Source organism: Canis lupus, chromosome 23, assembly GCF_003254725.2.
Source record: "Canis lupus dingo isolate Sandy chromosome 23, ASM325472v2, whole genome shotgun sequence".
In the NCBI taxonomy this organism is placed as follows: domain Eukaryota; kingdom Metazoa; phylum Chordata; class Mammalia; order Carnivora; family Canidae; genus Canis; species Canis lupus.
Window position 1 is genome coordinate 26,414,370 of NC_064265.1, and position 15,414 is coordinate 26,429,783.

Here is a 15,414-nt window from a genome sequence, read left to right on the forward strand (position 1 = left end):
CTCTGCTCAGTCTCCCCTGTGTGATGCTCTCATAGAGTAATAAGATCGACGGACGCTCTCAGTTTATGGTGAGTGACGTTTCACTCCATTTCCCTGTAATTCCCTTTCCTCTTCTTTCTCCAAGAAATCTAGTGTCCAGCCATTTCCTGAGAGCCAGGCTCTCACATGAGTTTTGTGGTCTTTTCCAAGCCTTTGGAAGGTGCACAAGTAACAAGACTGCGAGGAGACCCCCAGGCCTTAGGAGGCCTTTCTCCTTAGCCTTAACCTTCCTGGTTAATGTTATGATTCATTTACTGATTCTTAAAATTAGATTATCTATCTATCTCTATCCATCTATCTATCTACTATCTATCTATCTATCTGTTTATTTGACCAGGAGGAAAAGCAGAGGGAGAGGGACAAGCAGATTTCTTACTGAGCATGGAGCCCCACCCCGGGCTTGCTCCCACGACCCTAAGATCATGGCTTGAACCGAGATCAAGAGTCGGTTGCTTAACTGACTGAGCCAGCCAGGCATCCCAAAATTAGCCTCTTATTAATGATGAGGAACAGTTTATGCTTTGAGAATAGAAAAGAAGGTAGAACAGTTTCTTTTATTATATTAGGTCAGTAGTTCCTAAAAAGAAAATTGTGGGATGGTTCATTCTGGGCTTATTTGCAAAGTTAACTTAAAGGGATTAAGTTACTACCTCCATTCTGGGATATATTATGATTGTTGTTTAATCAAGGTCTAGATCCTAAAGTGGGGTTCTTTATTTATGGGGCATTTCATGCAGGGTGAGGTAGACTTCTGGTCCCTCCAGAGTAGCTGAGACCCTGTGTGCATCTCCTGATGAATGTTGAAGTCTTATTCCAGAAACCTCCATCTTCTCAGTGGTGTTGGGCTGGATTTGTTGCTCTGAATCTCTGATAGGAAGACCGGCTTCCTTGGAGGAACATACCAGGGTGAGGGTTCAGGGCAGGCACAGGCCCCTCAGGAGAAAAGGACAGGAATCTTGAGAGGCAGGTAGCACTATGGTAAGAACCTAGACTCCAGGGGCACCTGGGTGGCTCAGTCCGTTAAGCATTTGACATCAGCTCAGATCATGATCCTGGGGTCCTGGGATTGAGTCCCACATCGGACTCCCCTGCTTCACCCTCTCCCTCTGACTCTCCTCCCTGCTCATGTTCTCTCTCTCTCTCTCAAATAAATAAATAATCTTTTAGAATCTAGACTTACATTCCATTTGTCACCTTCTACCTAGGCAGTCTTGGGCACAATACCCTCCTGTGCCTCGGTTTCTTACCCTGGAAAATAGAGATGGAGCAATATTTTCTTGTTGGAATGTTAAATGAGATGTACATTTAAAACAGTTACCATTGCCTGACTCTGAGTGTGAACTGTTATTTTTGGCGTACAGGCTCAGTAGCCCTGCCTACTGACCTCTACTCCTGCACAGAACCCTGGTTTTGAGAAAGGAGACACTTAATACTGAAGTACCCCTCGGGACTTTTCTGGTATTTCCTGCTCCAGAATCCACCTTTCTCCCAGACTGCTTCCAGACCTCCTGCCCTAGGACCCTTTCCTCCACATGCTGCCCTGGGGCTATTTGCCTCTCTCACCCAGAGACTCCCTTCCATTGCTGTACACACAGAGAGTCCTCAACAGCTGAGGTGTCTTGGCCTGTGTCTCATTTCTTCAGAGTCTCTGTTCTCTCCTAACAAACCAGATCCTGCTGAGGAGTAATGCGTTAATGTGTGTCTGGAGGTGGTCGGCCCAATAGTGGATGGGAATTTCGGCTGTGGAGGATGTTATAATACCCACTTTAATCTCACCCAGTGGGCAAGCTGGCTGGCTGTTGTTTACACACAGCCCCCATCTCTCTGCTAAGAGGCCACGGGTCTCTGAAATTTTGGCAGCTCTCTGCCATCCTTTATTCCTTGTTGTGTGGCAGAAATGAGCTTTGGACTTTTTTTATCAGCTAATGAACACACAGGCATTGCTGGTGCACATACATGGCCTTGTGGGGGATGAATAGACAACAGTTTGTGATGGTGGTAACCCTGGGTGAGCCTGTCTAGGTTCTGCCGATGTGCCATCTTGATGGTGCCTCACAACAGCTTTATGGTGGCCGATGTTATTATTAAGCCCATTTCACAGATAAGGAAAGTCACCTTCCATGCCCTCATGTAGTGAAGTTTAATCTCATAGCTTGAGCATCCAGCCTCCCTGAAGGCCGGACATGCGGGAGCATGTCAGCATTGGTCATGGCCTTCACCTGACCCGGGCCTCTTTCCTAAATCTTTTCCCTGAGAAGTCTTGCCATTTCCTTGCACCACCAACCTGTCCCGGCATCCTCTCAGTCTCCCCTCCCCGCTGCTTGCTCAGCTTTCAGCTTGCCTTTCTCTCAGGGCCCCCTAAGGAGGGTGAAGTGTTTTTACTCCTCTTTCTGCCAGGTGGGTTTAAATAGGCAATCACAGCAAGACAATTAAAAAAAAATCCAGAGGGAGTCTCCCTCTTTCCCCCTCCTTCTCCTCGTTTAATTTATTTCCTTTATAGGAGGCCTAGGGGAGCCAGGTCTAGGCTGCAACTGCTCACATAGGGCTTGCCAGCAGATTCACCATCCAGACCCAAGGCAGGCGGGCCCTCCCCATCCCCGTGGGCTCTTGAACTGCCTCTCTGGTCTGGAGGTTATGCCCCCTTGCCCATGCAGGTCCCTCTGGAGATCCATCATGCAGTTCTCTTCCTGGTCATCGCCTTATTTCCTGGTCCTGGAGCATTTTCTGAGGGTTTCATGTCCCTGCTGTGCAGAGATCTCCTGACCTGGTGCTGGGACAGCCCCATGCCTCCCCTCAGACGCTGCACTTCCCGTGCTTGCCCCTGCCTTACGGTGAACACATGGCACCCCAGCAGCTCTGCTCACAGGAGCATGAATGGCCCCTTGTGATGCATTTCTGTCAATGGGGAGCATGCTTTCTTCATCTGTAATGAACAGGCCAGGTGGGGAAGGCCAGTGCAGTGGAAGGTCAGGAAGGCGTCCCCCCGATGTCAACCTGTCGCCTGTCCCCTCGCCTCCAACGTTCCTCTCTGTCCTTCCTTCTTTGTCTCTGTTGCTACATCTTGAGTCAGAGAAACATGGAGGCCAGAAAGGTCCACACAAATTCAGATTGTTCTCACTGTCACTGAAATAATGATAAAACATCTCCGAAGCACTGCCCTTCTTATCCTGTGCCTCGTCACTCAAAAATGCTGAGAAATGCCAGCCAGAAACCCAAGCCAGTGACCTCAATTGTATTTCTCAGCTGAGGGGATTTTTTTTTAGGAGGCCTCCCTGGCAGCCAGCTCACTGTGTGGAGAGGGCGAGGAGGTGTCCTCTGGAGTCTGGCCCTTCTGATGTCTGGCCCCTTCCCGGGCTGGGCCAGCGCCCTCCCCTCGCTGTGCCCCCAGGATGGTTCTTCCCTGTGGCTCTGCCTCTTCCCAGACCTGCCACCTGCCACCATCTTTTTGGCCTTTCACTCAGTCCATTAACAACGAGCTATTGAGCTCCCCACCCGTGGTCAGCAGCTCCTGCTTTCTGTGTACTGATGAAATGAGCCTCTTGTTAGATTTGGAAACAACCCAAGGTTTGGGGTTTTAAAGACTCTTGGCTTTGCCACTTTCCAGTTTGTGATGTCTGGGGGATCCACTTGAGGTTTCTGGGCATAGAAGTGATGCAGCCCCTTGCTTGCAGGCTGGGAGAGTCACATGAGGTGGTGGAGGTGGAAGTGCCCGTGGCTGCTGCCGTCCTTGCCAGGGGCTTCCCATAGAGGGCTGTGCAGGGTTTCCTTGGCGTGCAGGGTTTCCCCTACTTTGTCCTCACAAATAGCCCCCACCCAGGCCCGGAGCTGCCCCGCTGGTAGTACCAGGCCCAGACAGAAGTCTGCAGCAGTGTCTCGCAGAGTCAGGAATCTGGATGGGCTCCAAGCCTTTCTGCCCTCTTGTCCCACCATAGAGCCCACAGCCCTGCTCTCTGATGCAGACCTTTCATCTTAGCCCCCTTGCCTGGGACCTCAGCAGACCTTAGCCCGCTCTCAGTCCAGCTACGAGGTCAAATCTGACACCTACTTGTTTCTCCCTCCTCCCCCCACCCGGCCAACTGGCCAGCCTCCTCCTCCTCCTCCTACTCTGGCCCTTGGAGCCCCCATGCTTTAGCCAGACTCTGAACTCTCTCTTCCCTCCAGCCCGGAGGTCTCTTGGAACACCAGGACCCAGCCAGCTTGCCGCTACCTGCCAGTCACAGGCTCTCTGGGGCCATACTTACAGGCGGACGCAGACTTCATCCCATGCTCAAACCCCCACTGCCTGGCATGGACCTCAGACCTTTCCTTCCTGTTCCCAAGGAGCTGAGCGAGGCCTCAGTGACCTGGCTGTCAGGCTGGCAGCACCCAGTAGGCCCCATGCCATCTGCCTCCTTCCCTGGCTTGCTGACCTTGTTTGGCTCAGGTCAATCCAGCGAATGTGTACGTATCCCCCATCATATTACTGCTTTTCTGCACACGGGATCTACAAAGCACACAGCAAGGCCCCTTGAGTCAGGAAGAAAGAGAAAGACAAGACAAATAACACAAGGCAAGACAGTCTTGGCTCCTTGAGTGCTCTGTCAGTCCCAGTTCTTCAGCTGTTCTCAGAACATTCTCAGAAACAATGTCTTCCCCCCTCCTTTGGGACTTTCTGTCCCATGTCTGGAAAAATCTTCCAGCTGGGGTCATGGCAGAGTCACAGAGCAGCTGAGAAAATTTAAACAAACTTTGGGACTCCTTTTTGGAACCCTTGGTGCCCGCTCATGTGATGATGTGTGTTGGAGAATCAGAATATTAAAACATCAAAGAGCATCGTTTGGGGATAGTTTCTCTTGGCCGGCTTCCATGTGAGTAGTGAGAGGATTGTGGCCACGGATAGAGCGGGAGGAGAGAGTTAACTTAAGGGTTACGCATCCAACATTAAGTTTCTCCCAATATTTCATTGCTACTAACGTGTTGGATGCTCTCAGTCCAGCACCATTTCCTTCCCTTCCGGAAAAATGTTTTTCTGTCTCTAGCTTCAGCCCTCCTCCCTGGGGAGGACCCCATGGGAGAGCAGGGGCGCTGTCAGCACCATGCTGCCTACCTTGTGGAGGACAGTCTCTGTCTTCCCTTCACCCCACATCTGGCACCCTCCCTTCCCCTTTTGGCCTTCCCCTTTTTCTGTTCCATTACGCATTTGGGAAAGTTGTGTTTCTGTCGTGCCATATGAGTGGGGAATCCTTCGGTGTGATGAAGTGTTGTCATGTATTTTTGGACTTTGGCCACCGTCAAATTCTCCACTCGCCTCTCCCATGTAGAGGCTGTGATTTTTCTTTTTAATCTATTTGTGTTTACGGGCACCTGGGTAGCTCAGTGGTTGAGCCTTTGGCTCATGTCGTGATCCCTGGCTCCTGGAATCGAGTCCCACATTGGGCTCCCTGTGGGGACCCCACTTCTCCCTCTGCCTATGTCTCTGCCTCTCTCCCTGTGTCTCTCATGAGTAAATAAATAAAATCTTTATATTAAAAAAATCTCTATATGTGTTTGTGCTTGACCGTAGCACACCATGGTAGTTGGTACTCTGGGCCACCCTGGGATCACCTGAGGACAGTTTTCTTAGCCTCTGTCTGCAGATGTTCTCTGGAATGGGGACACGCCCCAGTAGGCCAGACACTCCCAGAGAATTCAGACCTCAGGAGTGGCCCTCAATCCCTGAGGATAAATGCCCTGGCTTCCCTGCCCCTTGGTAAGGCAGTCTGAGTTGTGTTCTACACAGTGCCTCAGGGGCTCCTGTTAACTGAACCCCTATAGCTATAGCAGTAACCTGCTCATGAAGGCATCCTTCACAGGCTTTCTTCTCTTGCTTATTTCCTACCCCTGCCCCCTTGCTCTGTTTCCTGGGACCACTTCCCAAATGAATTACTGGCACTCAAAAACTTACAGGGTTTGGTTTGGAAGAAATCTAGATGAAGTCAGGAAAAAAGCATTGCTTATCCTCGTCTTTAGTAGCTGTGCCTTTTATTTGAACCCCTAGCACCTAGGACTGGAGAATCATATAGTTCACATCCTATCCCGTCAGCTCCAATCCATTGCTTGATTCCCCTCCGTTACAAGCCTTTCTTTGCATGACTCCATTTCTCAAGTGTGTTTCAAAGTCATGAAGTAGTCTGGTGATTACTACCTCTGGACACCAGGACCTAATTTCTTGTGCGAAAGTGTTTACTGGCTAGAGGTGGCTTCCTGAGTTAGGCAAGTGGACTGAGAAAGGTAATTTGGAGTGGGGATAATAAACAGACTCAATTCAGTTCCTTAAAATCCAGGTGGCTACTTTTGAAGATGGGCCCCTTTCTTTCCTAATTGGTTCTATCCAATGGATAACTTGAAATGGCCCCTTGGTAGCTTAACTCTTGCAGATGATAAAGTGTCATGGCCTGGCACTGCTCCCCAGAGATCTCTGCTGCTGTTTGCTCAGATGGAGCTGTAAAAAACTTCCTTTGCCCGGAATATAGTACCTATGTGGGATAATTTTAGATGTTATGTGGGTGGACATATTTGGTGTGAATGTGCCTCATCATCCCCTTCTGTTTATAGCAAGTGGTAGTTGTTTCCCTTATGGCCACAAAGCCAAGTTTCCTTTTTAAATTCATTTATTTAAATAAAGGAAAGTGATTCTGTTTAGAAATATAATAATTCAGCTAGTGTTTGGATACTGCAAAATTGTGAGATACTGAGGGATGGGAGACCATGTCCCAGAATGTGGCTCTAGGCCAGATCTCTCCAGTAAGCATTAAGTATAGTTGTCCTTTTTGCTAATGTCAACCATTGTTTACGACCTTTAAAATATTTCTTTGAAAGAAGGGTGGGGATTTTCTTTTTATTCCAATAGATATTTTTGGAAACCAAAGCATGTTCCTGACTAGCCTGTGTAAGCAAAGCTTTTTAAGCCGGGTAAACTCTGATTGCTTGACTAAATGAGTAACACAAAAATAGACCTTCAAGACTTACATTGAAATTCCAGGTAATTGTTCCTCGAGGCTGATACTGCTCACTCATGGCCAGCAGCATGTAGGGCTGGTGTGGGTCAGCTGCTGGGTGGTAGTGAGTATTGATTTTTGAAGAACTGTGCTATAAGTGAATGGAAAGGAAAGCTCAGAGCCTCACTCCTGGTACCATCTACCTGCCACTCCTGCCTGGGAACATTTACGGGAACATATTTATTTTTACATATCAATGGTGTATTTTTGAGGTACTTGATTAAGTATTATGGTTTCAGCCCCAGGAAACACCACTGCAGTTTATAAATAGTTCAGGGGTGTACAAGGTTCCTGGAATTAGAGCCATATTTTTATTTTTATGTACCTCTGTATATTCACCTTTTTTTTTAAAGACCAGCTCTTACTCAAATATGCCCACTGTTTTTTCCCCAAAACACCTTTGTATGAATCTCTAGAAATGTCTACAATGTCTTCACAAACACGTGACTGTACAAACTGATCCCAGATAACAGTTATTCATTATATGCCAGATTCAAAACCCATTCCCCACTGGAAGCTCAACCTTTGCGTCCATGTCATTTTCAAGGCTCCCTAATTTATAAGCTGGAATCAGGTTTTATTTTTTGGCAACAGTGCAATCTAGCAGAGTTTACCTTTGATATCATTTCTTAAGGCTCGTAAAAGATTCCGCTAGACCCAATGAGGCAGGTTTTTAGCACTAATTTGACCTCTTCTCTCATGCCTCTTTTACCAATCCCAACAGAAATGGAGATCCTCACCCTTTTCAACAAACCGAAGAGCCAGCAGAAGTGCCGGCAATACTATCCTGTCAGCATTCCTCTCCGAGTCTCCAAGAATGGCCAGACGGTGAGCAGTTTGGACGCCAACTGGTTGGAGCACATGAGTGACCACTTCCGGAAAGGAGGCATGCTGGTGAATGCAGTCTTCTACCTTGGCATGGTCAATGGTATGGAAGTTACAAACCTTGGGCAAGCCCTCATGAACTCTGCTTCTCTTTTCCTCTTAGCCCGACTTCAGAGCCTGCCCCATTCAGAAAGCCCCACAGCCGTTAAACTCGTTGTGTTTGATTTCTAATTAACACATTTTGAGGAATTGTCTGCAAAATCCACCACCTCTCCTGCCTAAACCTCTCTAGGAGTCAGCCCAGTATCTTCTAAAATGACAGAGGAGGGGAAGTGATTCTGTGTTTTTGATGATAGTCTCAATCCATGTTGCTTTTAAAGGCTTTAAACAGATTATTCCCCGTTTGTTAATTACCCCCTGGGATCATGCTGCTCCAAAAGTGCAAATTGTTTGTAGACAGTATTACAGTTGGATGTAGCAGTAGCAGCACCTTAGAATTAACCCCAGAGAAGTCAGTTGAACTACCTAGTTTCTATAAGCTCTGTGGAGACACACACACTGTTTCTGGGTCTCATGGCACCCAGTACCCCCTCCCCAGTAATGAGTTATCTCTGGGGGTTGCTGCATGGAGTAGGACTATTGATGACCACTCTTCTAAAGCAGAGAGTGTGCCCACAGCGGGGAAATGCGTCAGGCAAAGAAAGGGTTTGGGCTTAACACAAAGGCAAGTTGAGTCACTCCCCGCCATCAGAGCTGGGAGGCAGTTTGGGGAGTGAGGCCAACATGCCAGCATGTAAGGATCCTGAGGGCTGCCAGTCAGCGGGATTCCTAAGTGAAACGTAACACCAAATTTGTTGATCCCAGCAAAACCTGGTGGGGGGCATTGACAGCACCGTGTCTTGGTTGTCGAGCAGTTTTCTCTCCAAGAATTAGCCGAGTCAGGAACAGAGTTTGGATTCTACATTATTTGCAGTCCTTGAAATGCCAGCAAACATCTGCAGAAGAGACATCAGTCTTAGTTCTGAATGTGTGCTTTAAATCATCTGAAGCCTTGGAACATTGTACGGCACAGCCAGGTCTTAATTTTGGAAATGAGTCCCTTGTTCCTATCTAAATATCAGTATATAATTTAAAATATTAATACAATAGCAGAAGGTATTATATAGCATGAGGGGCCAGAACCATTTGTAGAATGGATGAATGACATAAGAAAGGTGGCTGGCTCATTAAGAATACACCTCAAGCAGCCCTGTCCAAAAGAACTTTCGGCGATGATGGGAAAGTTCTGTCTCTGTGCTGTCTAGGATGGTAGTCACCAGCTATACATGGTTGTTGACCACTTCAAATGTGGCCAGTATGACTGAGGAACTGAATTTAAAATGTTATATAATGTTCATTAATTTAAATTTAAATTACTATATGTGCTTATTGACTAGTAGTATCTTAGTGCAGTTCTAGAGTATATTATTTCATTAATACAACTAATGAAGAATCGATTTGGTTCTCTGGTGGCAAGGTTGGCAACCTCCCTCTATACAAGGAGGCTTTCCCTGGGTGATTGCAAAGGTCCTGGACCAGAAAACATCACAGTCTGTTTTGAAATGCACCATAAGACACCAAGTGGCATCTACTTGGGGCACATGTTTACAGCCCTGATTCATTGGCGTTAGGGAAGGCCAGGGAGGAGCCCTTCGCCTCCTGCTTCCTGCAGAGACACCCCATCACCCATCTTGGGTTGTGCTAATGACCCCTTTTATCTGCTCTTAGGCCTGTAGAGGCTCTCTGTGGCCATACATCTGTTTAAATTTCTCCCTTGGAAACTGATGGTTAGTTGTCCTAACACCTTAAAGATGTTCAGTGAGGCACTCAAGGTAGCAGCTACACAGGCAGCCTCACTTTGGAGAATTCGGGTGTCAAAAGAGAAACTTTCTCTGGTCCTGCTGACCAGCATGTCTGGGGCAAACTGAGGACACCTTGAAAGTTCACAACGCCATTAATCATCTTTTGGGCCATTGTGGCTTTGGCAATCAAGACAGCTTCCTACTTCCTCCTACCCCATTCTCTGACCCTGAGTCCAAAAATACAGATAATTCATGCAGTTTTTTTCTTCAGATTTGACTTGAGCATTTGAAATGCTGTTGACTGGGTGACAGGCACTGAGGGGGGCACTTGACAGGATGAGCACTGGGTGTTACACTATATGTTGGCAAATCGAACTCCAATAAAAATATATATATATATATATAAACAAAAAAATGAAATGCTGTTATATCCTCCCTTGGCTTTAACTGCTTTAAATCCAACCTTCCTGCCTTGAAGACAGAACATGAAATTTCCCCTGGCAACTGCAACTGTGCAAGCTGAGCCCCAAGCCTCTGACATGTCTATGGCTTCAGTACAGCTGCATGGCTTGTCTCAGGGATGGCAAAATTCTCAGAACAAAATTTATTTAAACCTACTCAAAATTCAAATGCAATTTCACCCTGTATGCTTCTGATGGGAGGGGAATGTGACTTGGGAGTAATACTCAGTGGGTTAGGGTGTTTCTGCTCTGGAAAAGCCCAAGGTTTCCATTGGCCAGGGATGAAATATACATATGCTCTTTTCCCAGAATTTAAAAAAAAAAAAAAAAGGGCAAGCTAATCATAATTATAAAAAGGAACCTATTTCTAATAAGGTAATTAGTGTTCTTACAAGTAAAGCTGGCAGAGCTAGAAGCATATCTTTAAGCTGTTTGCCATCTGGAAAAACACCAGTCTTGATTCTTAAATAGATATTTATACTCTGAGATATTTTCCACAGAGTCGTAAAACTCTTGAGAACTTTGTCCCATAAACAGGGTGATGTTTTAGCCAGAATTATTCAGTTAAGACTCCAGCTTCTGTTTTCAGACCTATTTAGTTAAGACTCCAGCTTCTGTTTTCAAGTCTTTGCCCACGCATGGACATGGAAAGACTTGAGTGGTCCTCAAGTTTGGGCCTTGCTCAGTCTCTAGAGCTCCTCTCCTGGAATAATTTATTAAGCTTTAGAAGGACCGGGTATCTTGGGCTGGGGAAGCTGTGCCCTTGAGGCCTGGCAAGCCAAGGTACAGATAAAAATGAAGCATAATGATGATAAAAGACACCTAGCAATCACTCTGTGCTTGTGCTGGTCTAAGCAGTTCAAACATAGGAACTCATTTACTCCCCACAACTCAATGAGGCAGATACTGTTATTATCCCTGTTACATATCTGTGGAAACTGAGGTACAGACTGGTTAAGTCATTGCTAATGTTACCAGCTAGTAATTGGCAGGAGAGTAGTAGGAAGAAAGAAGGGTAAGGGGAGGGAAAAGCCATGTGAGGAGGGAGTAAAGGAGGTGACCATGTTGGCAAGAGGTTTAGGCTCCCAGTGAGGCCTTGGCTGGCTTTTGGGAAGGAAGAGAGCTCCAGAGTCACCTTTAGGGAAGTAGCAGGACCTGGGTTGCCAGCCACTGGTGTGGATGCATACAGGGGTGGGTCGGACAGTAGGGCAGATAGGTATAAAGAAATACCACCCACTGAAACAAATGTCAGAATCTGTGCTTCCAGAGGGTGGCAGAAGCTGGGAGGGGAATCCTTCTGCTCTTGATAAGGAGTTGGGTGAGTATCCTCAAGGGTAAGGGCAAGGTAGAGCCGGGTGCCCACCATCTGAAGACCCACTCAGGAGCCTGATTTCTCATCAAGGGCCTCCAGGCCTACAGAATCTGTGCTGCCCTCACAGGCCACTGATGCTACTGCTGCCACCATCAACTTTCTTTGCCTGCCCTGGTCCTCCCTTTGTCCCCTGGCTGACCCTGTCCTTGCTCTGCATTCCTTATTCTACCCTTGCCCTATCCTTACCTCCCTGACCTCACCTTTGCACTATACTCTCTTGGCCCGTCCTAATTCTCCTCCCCCCAGCTCCCCTGGCCCTCCTGTCACCCTCTCCTAGCTCTATACTCCTGACATCTCTGGCAGTATGATCCTTATCCAGCCTACATTCAGATGTTTCCAGTTGTTTCAAAAATGTCCTTTGCAGCAAGTGGTTCAGACCAGAACCCAGTCCACCAATATGCACTGCATGTGGTGACCATGGCCTCACTTCTCTTTGACCTAAAAGAGTCATTTTTTATGACCCTTGCTGCTTGAAATAAATCCGGCCTCTTACCCTGCAGAATGTCTTGTATTATTTGTCTGGTTGGTACTTCATGATGTCATTTACCTAATTCTCTAGCCTCTCTATTCTGTAAACTGGAATTTAGTTCTACAGCCTTGATAAATTAAGCACCATGACTACAGCACCTTCCAGATGATGTTGAGTTTTACATGTTGCATCTCATTAAGAGATGACACTTGGTATTTATATCATCTTTTTTGATGCCTAGCATGACCCACATTACTTTATATTTGCAAAATATACATGTATATATTTCAAATAAAATACACAGAGATACATATTTTACACAGGCGTACTTAAAAACCCCTGGGCGTGTTCTGCATCCTCTACTTCTTAGTATCCCAGTGTTTGTATACTGTATGCAGTATACAGAAGATGACCGATAAAGGTTTCTGGATGATGCTAAGTAATGCCAGTGGAGGTGAGGGGAGAAGCTGGTGTTAGGGTGTGTATCACAGGAACCTGGGGAGTTAAAGAGCTAGATGTGGGCGGAATGGAAAGGAAGGGAGATGAGGCAGTTCCAGGTGCTTCCAGCAGCCACTCCCTTGGAACACTGCCATCTCTGGGAATGTTTGGCCTATTGATTACAGGCATGGCTTCTGTTTCAGAGAAGCCACTTGTGAAGGGTAGAGGTCACTTACACCATAAATGCATTTTCCTTTGTATCCCTAGCACATCTTCAAATGAACTTTTTAATGCAGTATCACACACATACAGAAAACTATGCACATTATAAAGATAATAGCCCAGTAGATTTTCACAAAGTGAGTATATCTGTGTAACAAGTACCAGGTTAAGAAATAGAAGATACCAGTCCCCTTGAAGCCCTCTTCATAGTCCCTATCCCCAGAGGGTGACTGTAGTCCCAATTAGAAACACTGTAGATTAGTTGTAAACTTTTGATAATGGAGTATATGAATGAATCCCCTTGTTGTGTTTGGTTTCTTTTGCTCATTGTATGTGTGAGATTCATCCACATTTTTACATGTAATTGTAGATCATTTTTTTTTCTCATTGCTATACACCATCTCTTGTGTCAATATGTACAACTGATCCACTTCCAAGTATATTTTCATTTTTTCCTTTTGCTCCATGTACGAAGGTGTGGCATCTGCACAGATTTGGCCCCAAACTGAAGCCCTAAGGCCAGTCTCACTGTGATCCCACTAAAATGCCAGGTGTGGAGTATGGCATAGTAGTCAGGTAACTCCATAAGGCTAGGAACCTGGGCTGGAACCCCAGTGCCCGGCACAGAATGGTAGCTCAGTAAATATCCATTAGTGATTGAAAGGGTATAGGCTTTGGGATCAAACAAACCACATTTTAGATCTAGGCTGGCCCTTGCATTCATTCCATTTGAACATGGACACATGATTTAACTTCTGCAGCCTCCATTCACTCACTCACCAAGAAGTAATGGTTAGCCTTGCAGATCTGGGGGAAGGATTCAGTGGGAAACTATTAACTGTGCCTGGCCCATGTGCCTCACATCCAGCAAGCAGATCAGAGCGTTTCCTCCCCGTCTGGTTGGTTAAATGGCTCTGAACTTGCAGGCTCACCTTGCTGTAACTGAAGCGGGGTAATACCTCCTCTAGATCACTAACCACTTCAAAGTTAGAAAACAGGAGTGAAGACAGGCCAAGAGGAGCCATGAGTGCTTGGGAAGTAGAAGGCAGTAGGCCTACCCACTCTTTTGTTAATATCAATTAGGCATCATATGCTTGGGGAGCAACGTGGCACCATGACCTAGGATTGGCTTCACAGTGATTACATTTATGGTGAGGTTACAGGTAAGGATGAGAGTACATGCAATTATGGTTATACAGTTGTCATGTGCCATTCCTGGCACCAAGATGGTGCTGTGAGCACTGCACAGCCTCTGATGGGGAGAATGGGCGGGCTCTCAGAGACCCAAGGAAATCTGTTAGGTCAGCTACCCCAGTGGGAACAATTTAATACAGCCTAGCTTGTTAAAAGGAGAATGGTAACTTTTTATTTCATCCCACAAAATTAGGCCACATACTTGTCACTGTGTGCATGTTTCCAGCTGGACTTTGGAGAACACCATGAGTATAAGCCCAAAGTTTAGCTTGCTAGGTCTCAGAGGTTGCAGGGACAGAGCAGTGGCCCCCTAGAATTTATCTCTTGGAATAATAGGGCAAATCTCCATTTCGCACATCCTTCTTGTAAATCATAAGCTTGGAATGTTAAGGTGGCCTTTTGCCAAAAGACTGGCATCAAATATTTATACAATATCAGGGCAAATAGCTCTCTGTGCACAGTAGGGAAGCATCTTTACTTTAATAAAAAATGCAGTGATAATGGAGTGTTTTCCATAGATGTAGGGCGATTTAACCTTTTACATTGGGAGCCTTCACTCTAAGCTAGACCTATTTATACCTAGCCCGGCACACATTGCAGCAAGGCTGAGCCAAGAAGGTAATGAGAAGATGGGGAGTGGACAAGGCCGTCAAAACAAGGGGCTCTTTAAAAGCCCAGCTGTCTGCTCTCTGTGGTTCATTGACCTTTTTGCTGTTACAGATGATCAAATTTTGACAGCCATTCTGAACTTGCTTCATAGTTAAGTGAATCAGCATTCTGTATTCAGAATTGCAGAGTAGCTGGCTGAGAGCTGGAAAGCAGACAGTGGATGAGGTGGTATAAACAAGGACCTGGTTTATACCCAGGTCTGGCCGTACCTCTTCCCACTGACCACACAGTCCTCCTTCCGGGCCTGTGACCTGGGAGGAAGGAGGGAAAGTCTGGCTGACTGGCAGTGTCTTCTTTCTCCTTCTGGACTCCAGCTCAGCCATACAGTGCTCTTGGCAGGCTAAATACACATCATCATGGTTATGTCAGATCGGGTTCTTTAGTAAGTCAAGCGCATGGTAGGCACATTTTAAGGGCTTGCAGGTTTTCCATTGAGGAGATTTGTATGTAAAGACTTTGGAAATTGGAGATAAACTCTTTTGGTAGAAGGCTTGTGGGAATTTGTGGTGTATTAGTATAATCCTGATGGAATCATTGAGTCCCTTCTGGTCTTGAGAATCCCCAGGTCAGGACTTGGGAAGCTTTATTCAAAGCAGTTCTCTAGGGCATTCCTACTGTGCCAGGAGCTCCAGCTAGATCTTTGTTACTCAGAACTTTAAAAATCAGCTTGACTCTGGTCCATCTTATCCTGAAGCCCCAAATACTTGTAATGTGATTCAGCTGAAAAGCAGCCCTGTTCTTCCCTGGTTACCTCTGTAAAATATCTCTCAGGAGGGAATCCAGCAAACACTTGGAGAAAACTTTATAATAGAGCAGATAAGAGAGGCAAGCTTAGTACTTTAGCCAAAGCTGTTTAATAACAGACTCT

General features: G+C 46.4%; 1 protein-coding gene across 4 annotated transcripts in view; it reads left to right on the plus strand.

The window, feature by feature from the left end:
* The window catches only part of RFTN1 (raftlin, lipid raft linker 1), a 207,064-nt gene that overhangs the window by 147,810 nt on the left and 43,840 nt on the right, over nt 1-15,414 (plus strand). For all 4 annotated transcript variants that reach the window (XM_025448729.3, XM_025448728.3, XM_049099568.1 and 1 more), the window contains one exon: nt 7,780-7,983. In XM_025448729.3, coding sequence (XP_025304514.1) covers nt 7,780-7,983 — 204 coding nt within the window. The remainder of the gene's footprint in view (nt 1-7,779; nt 7,984-15,414) is intronic.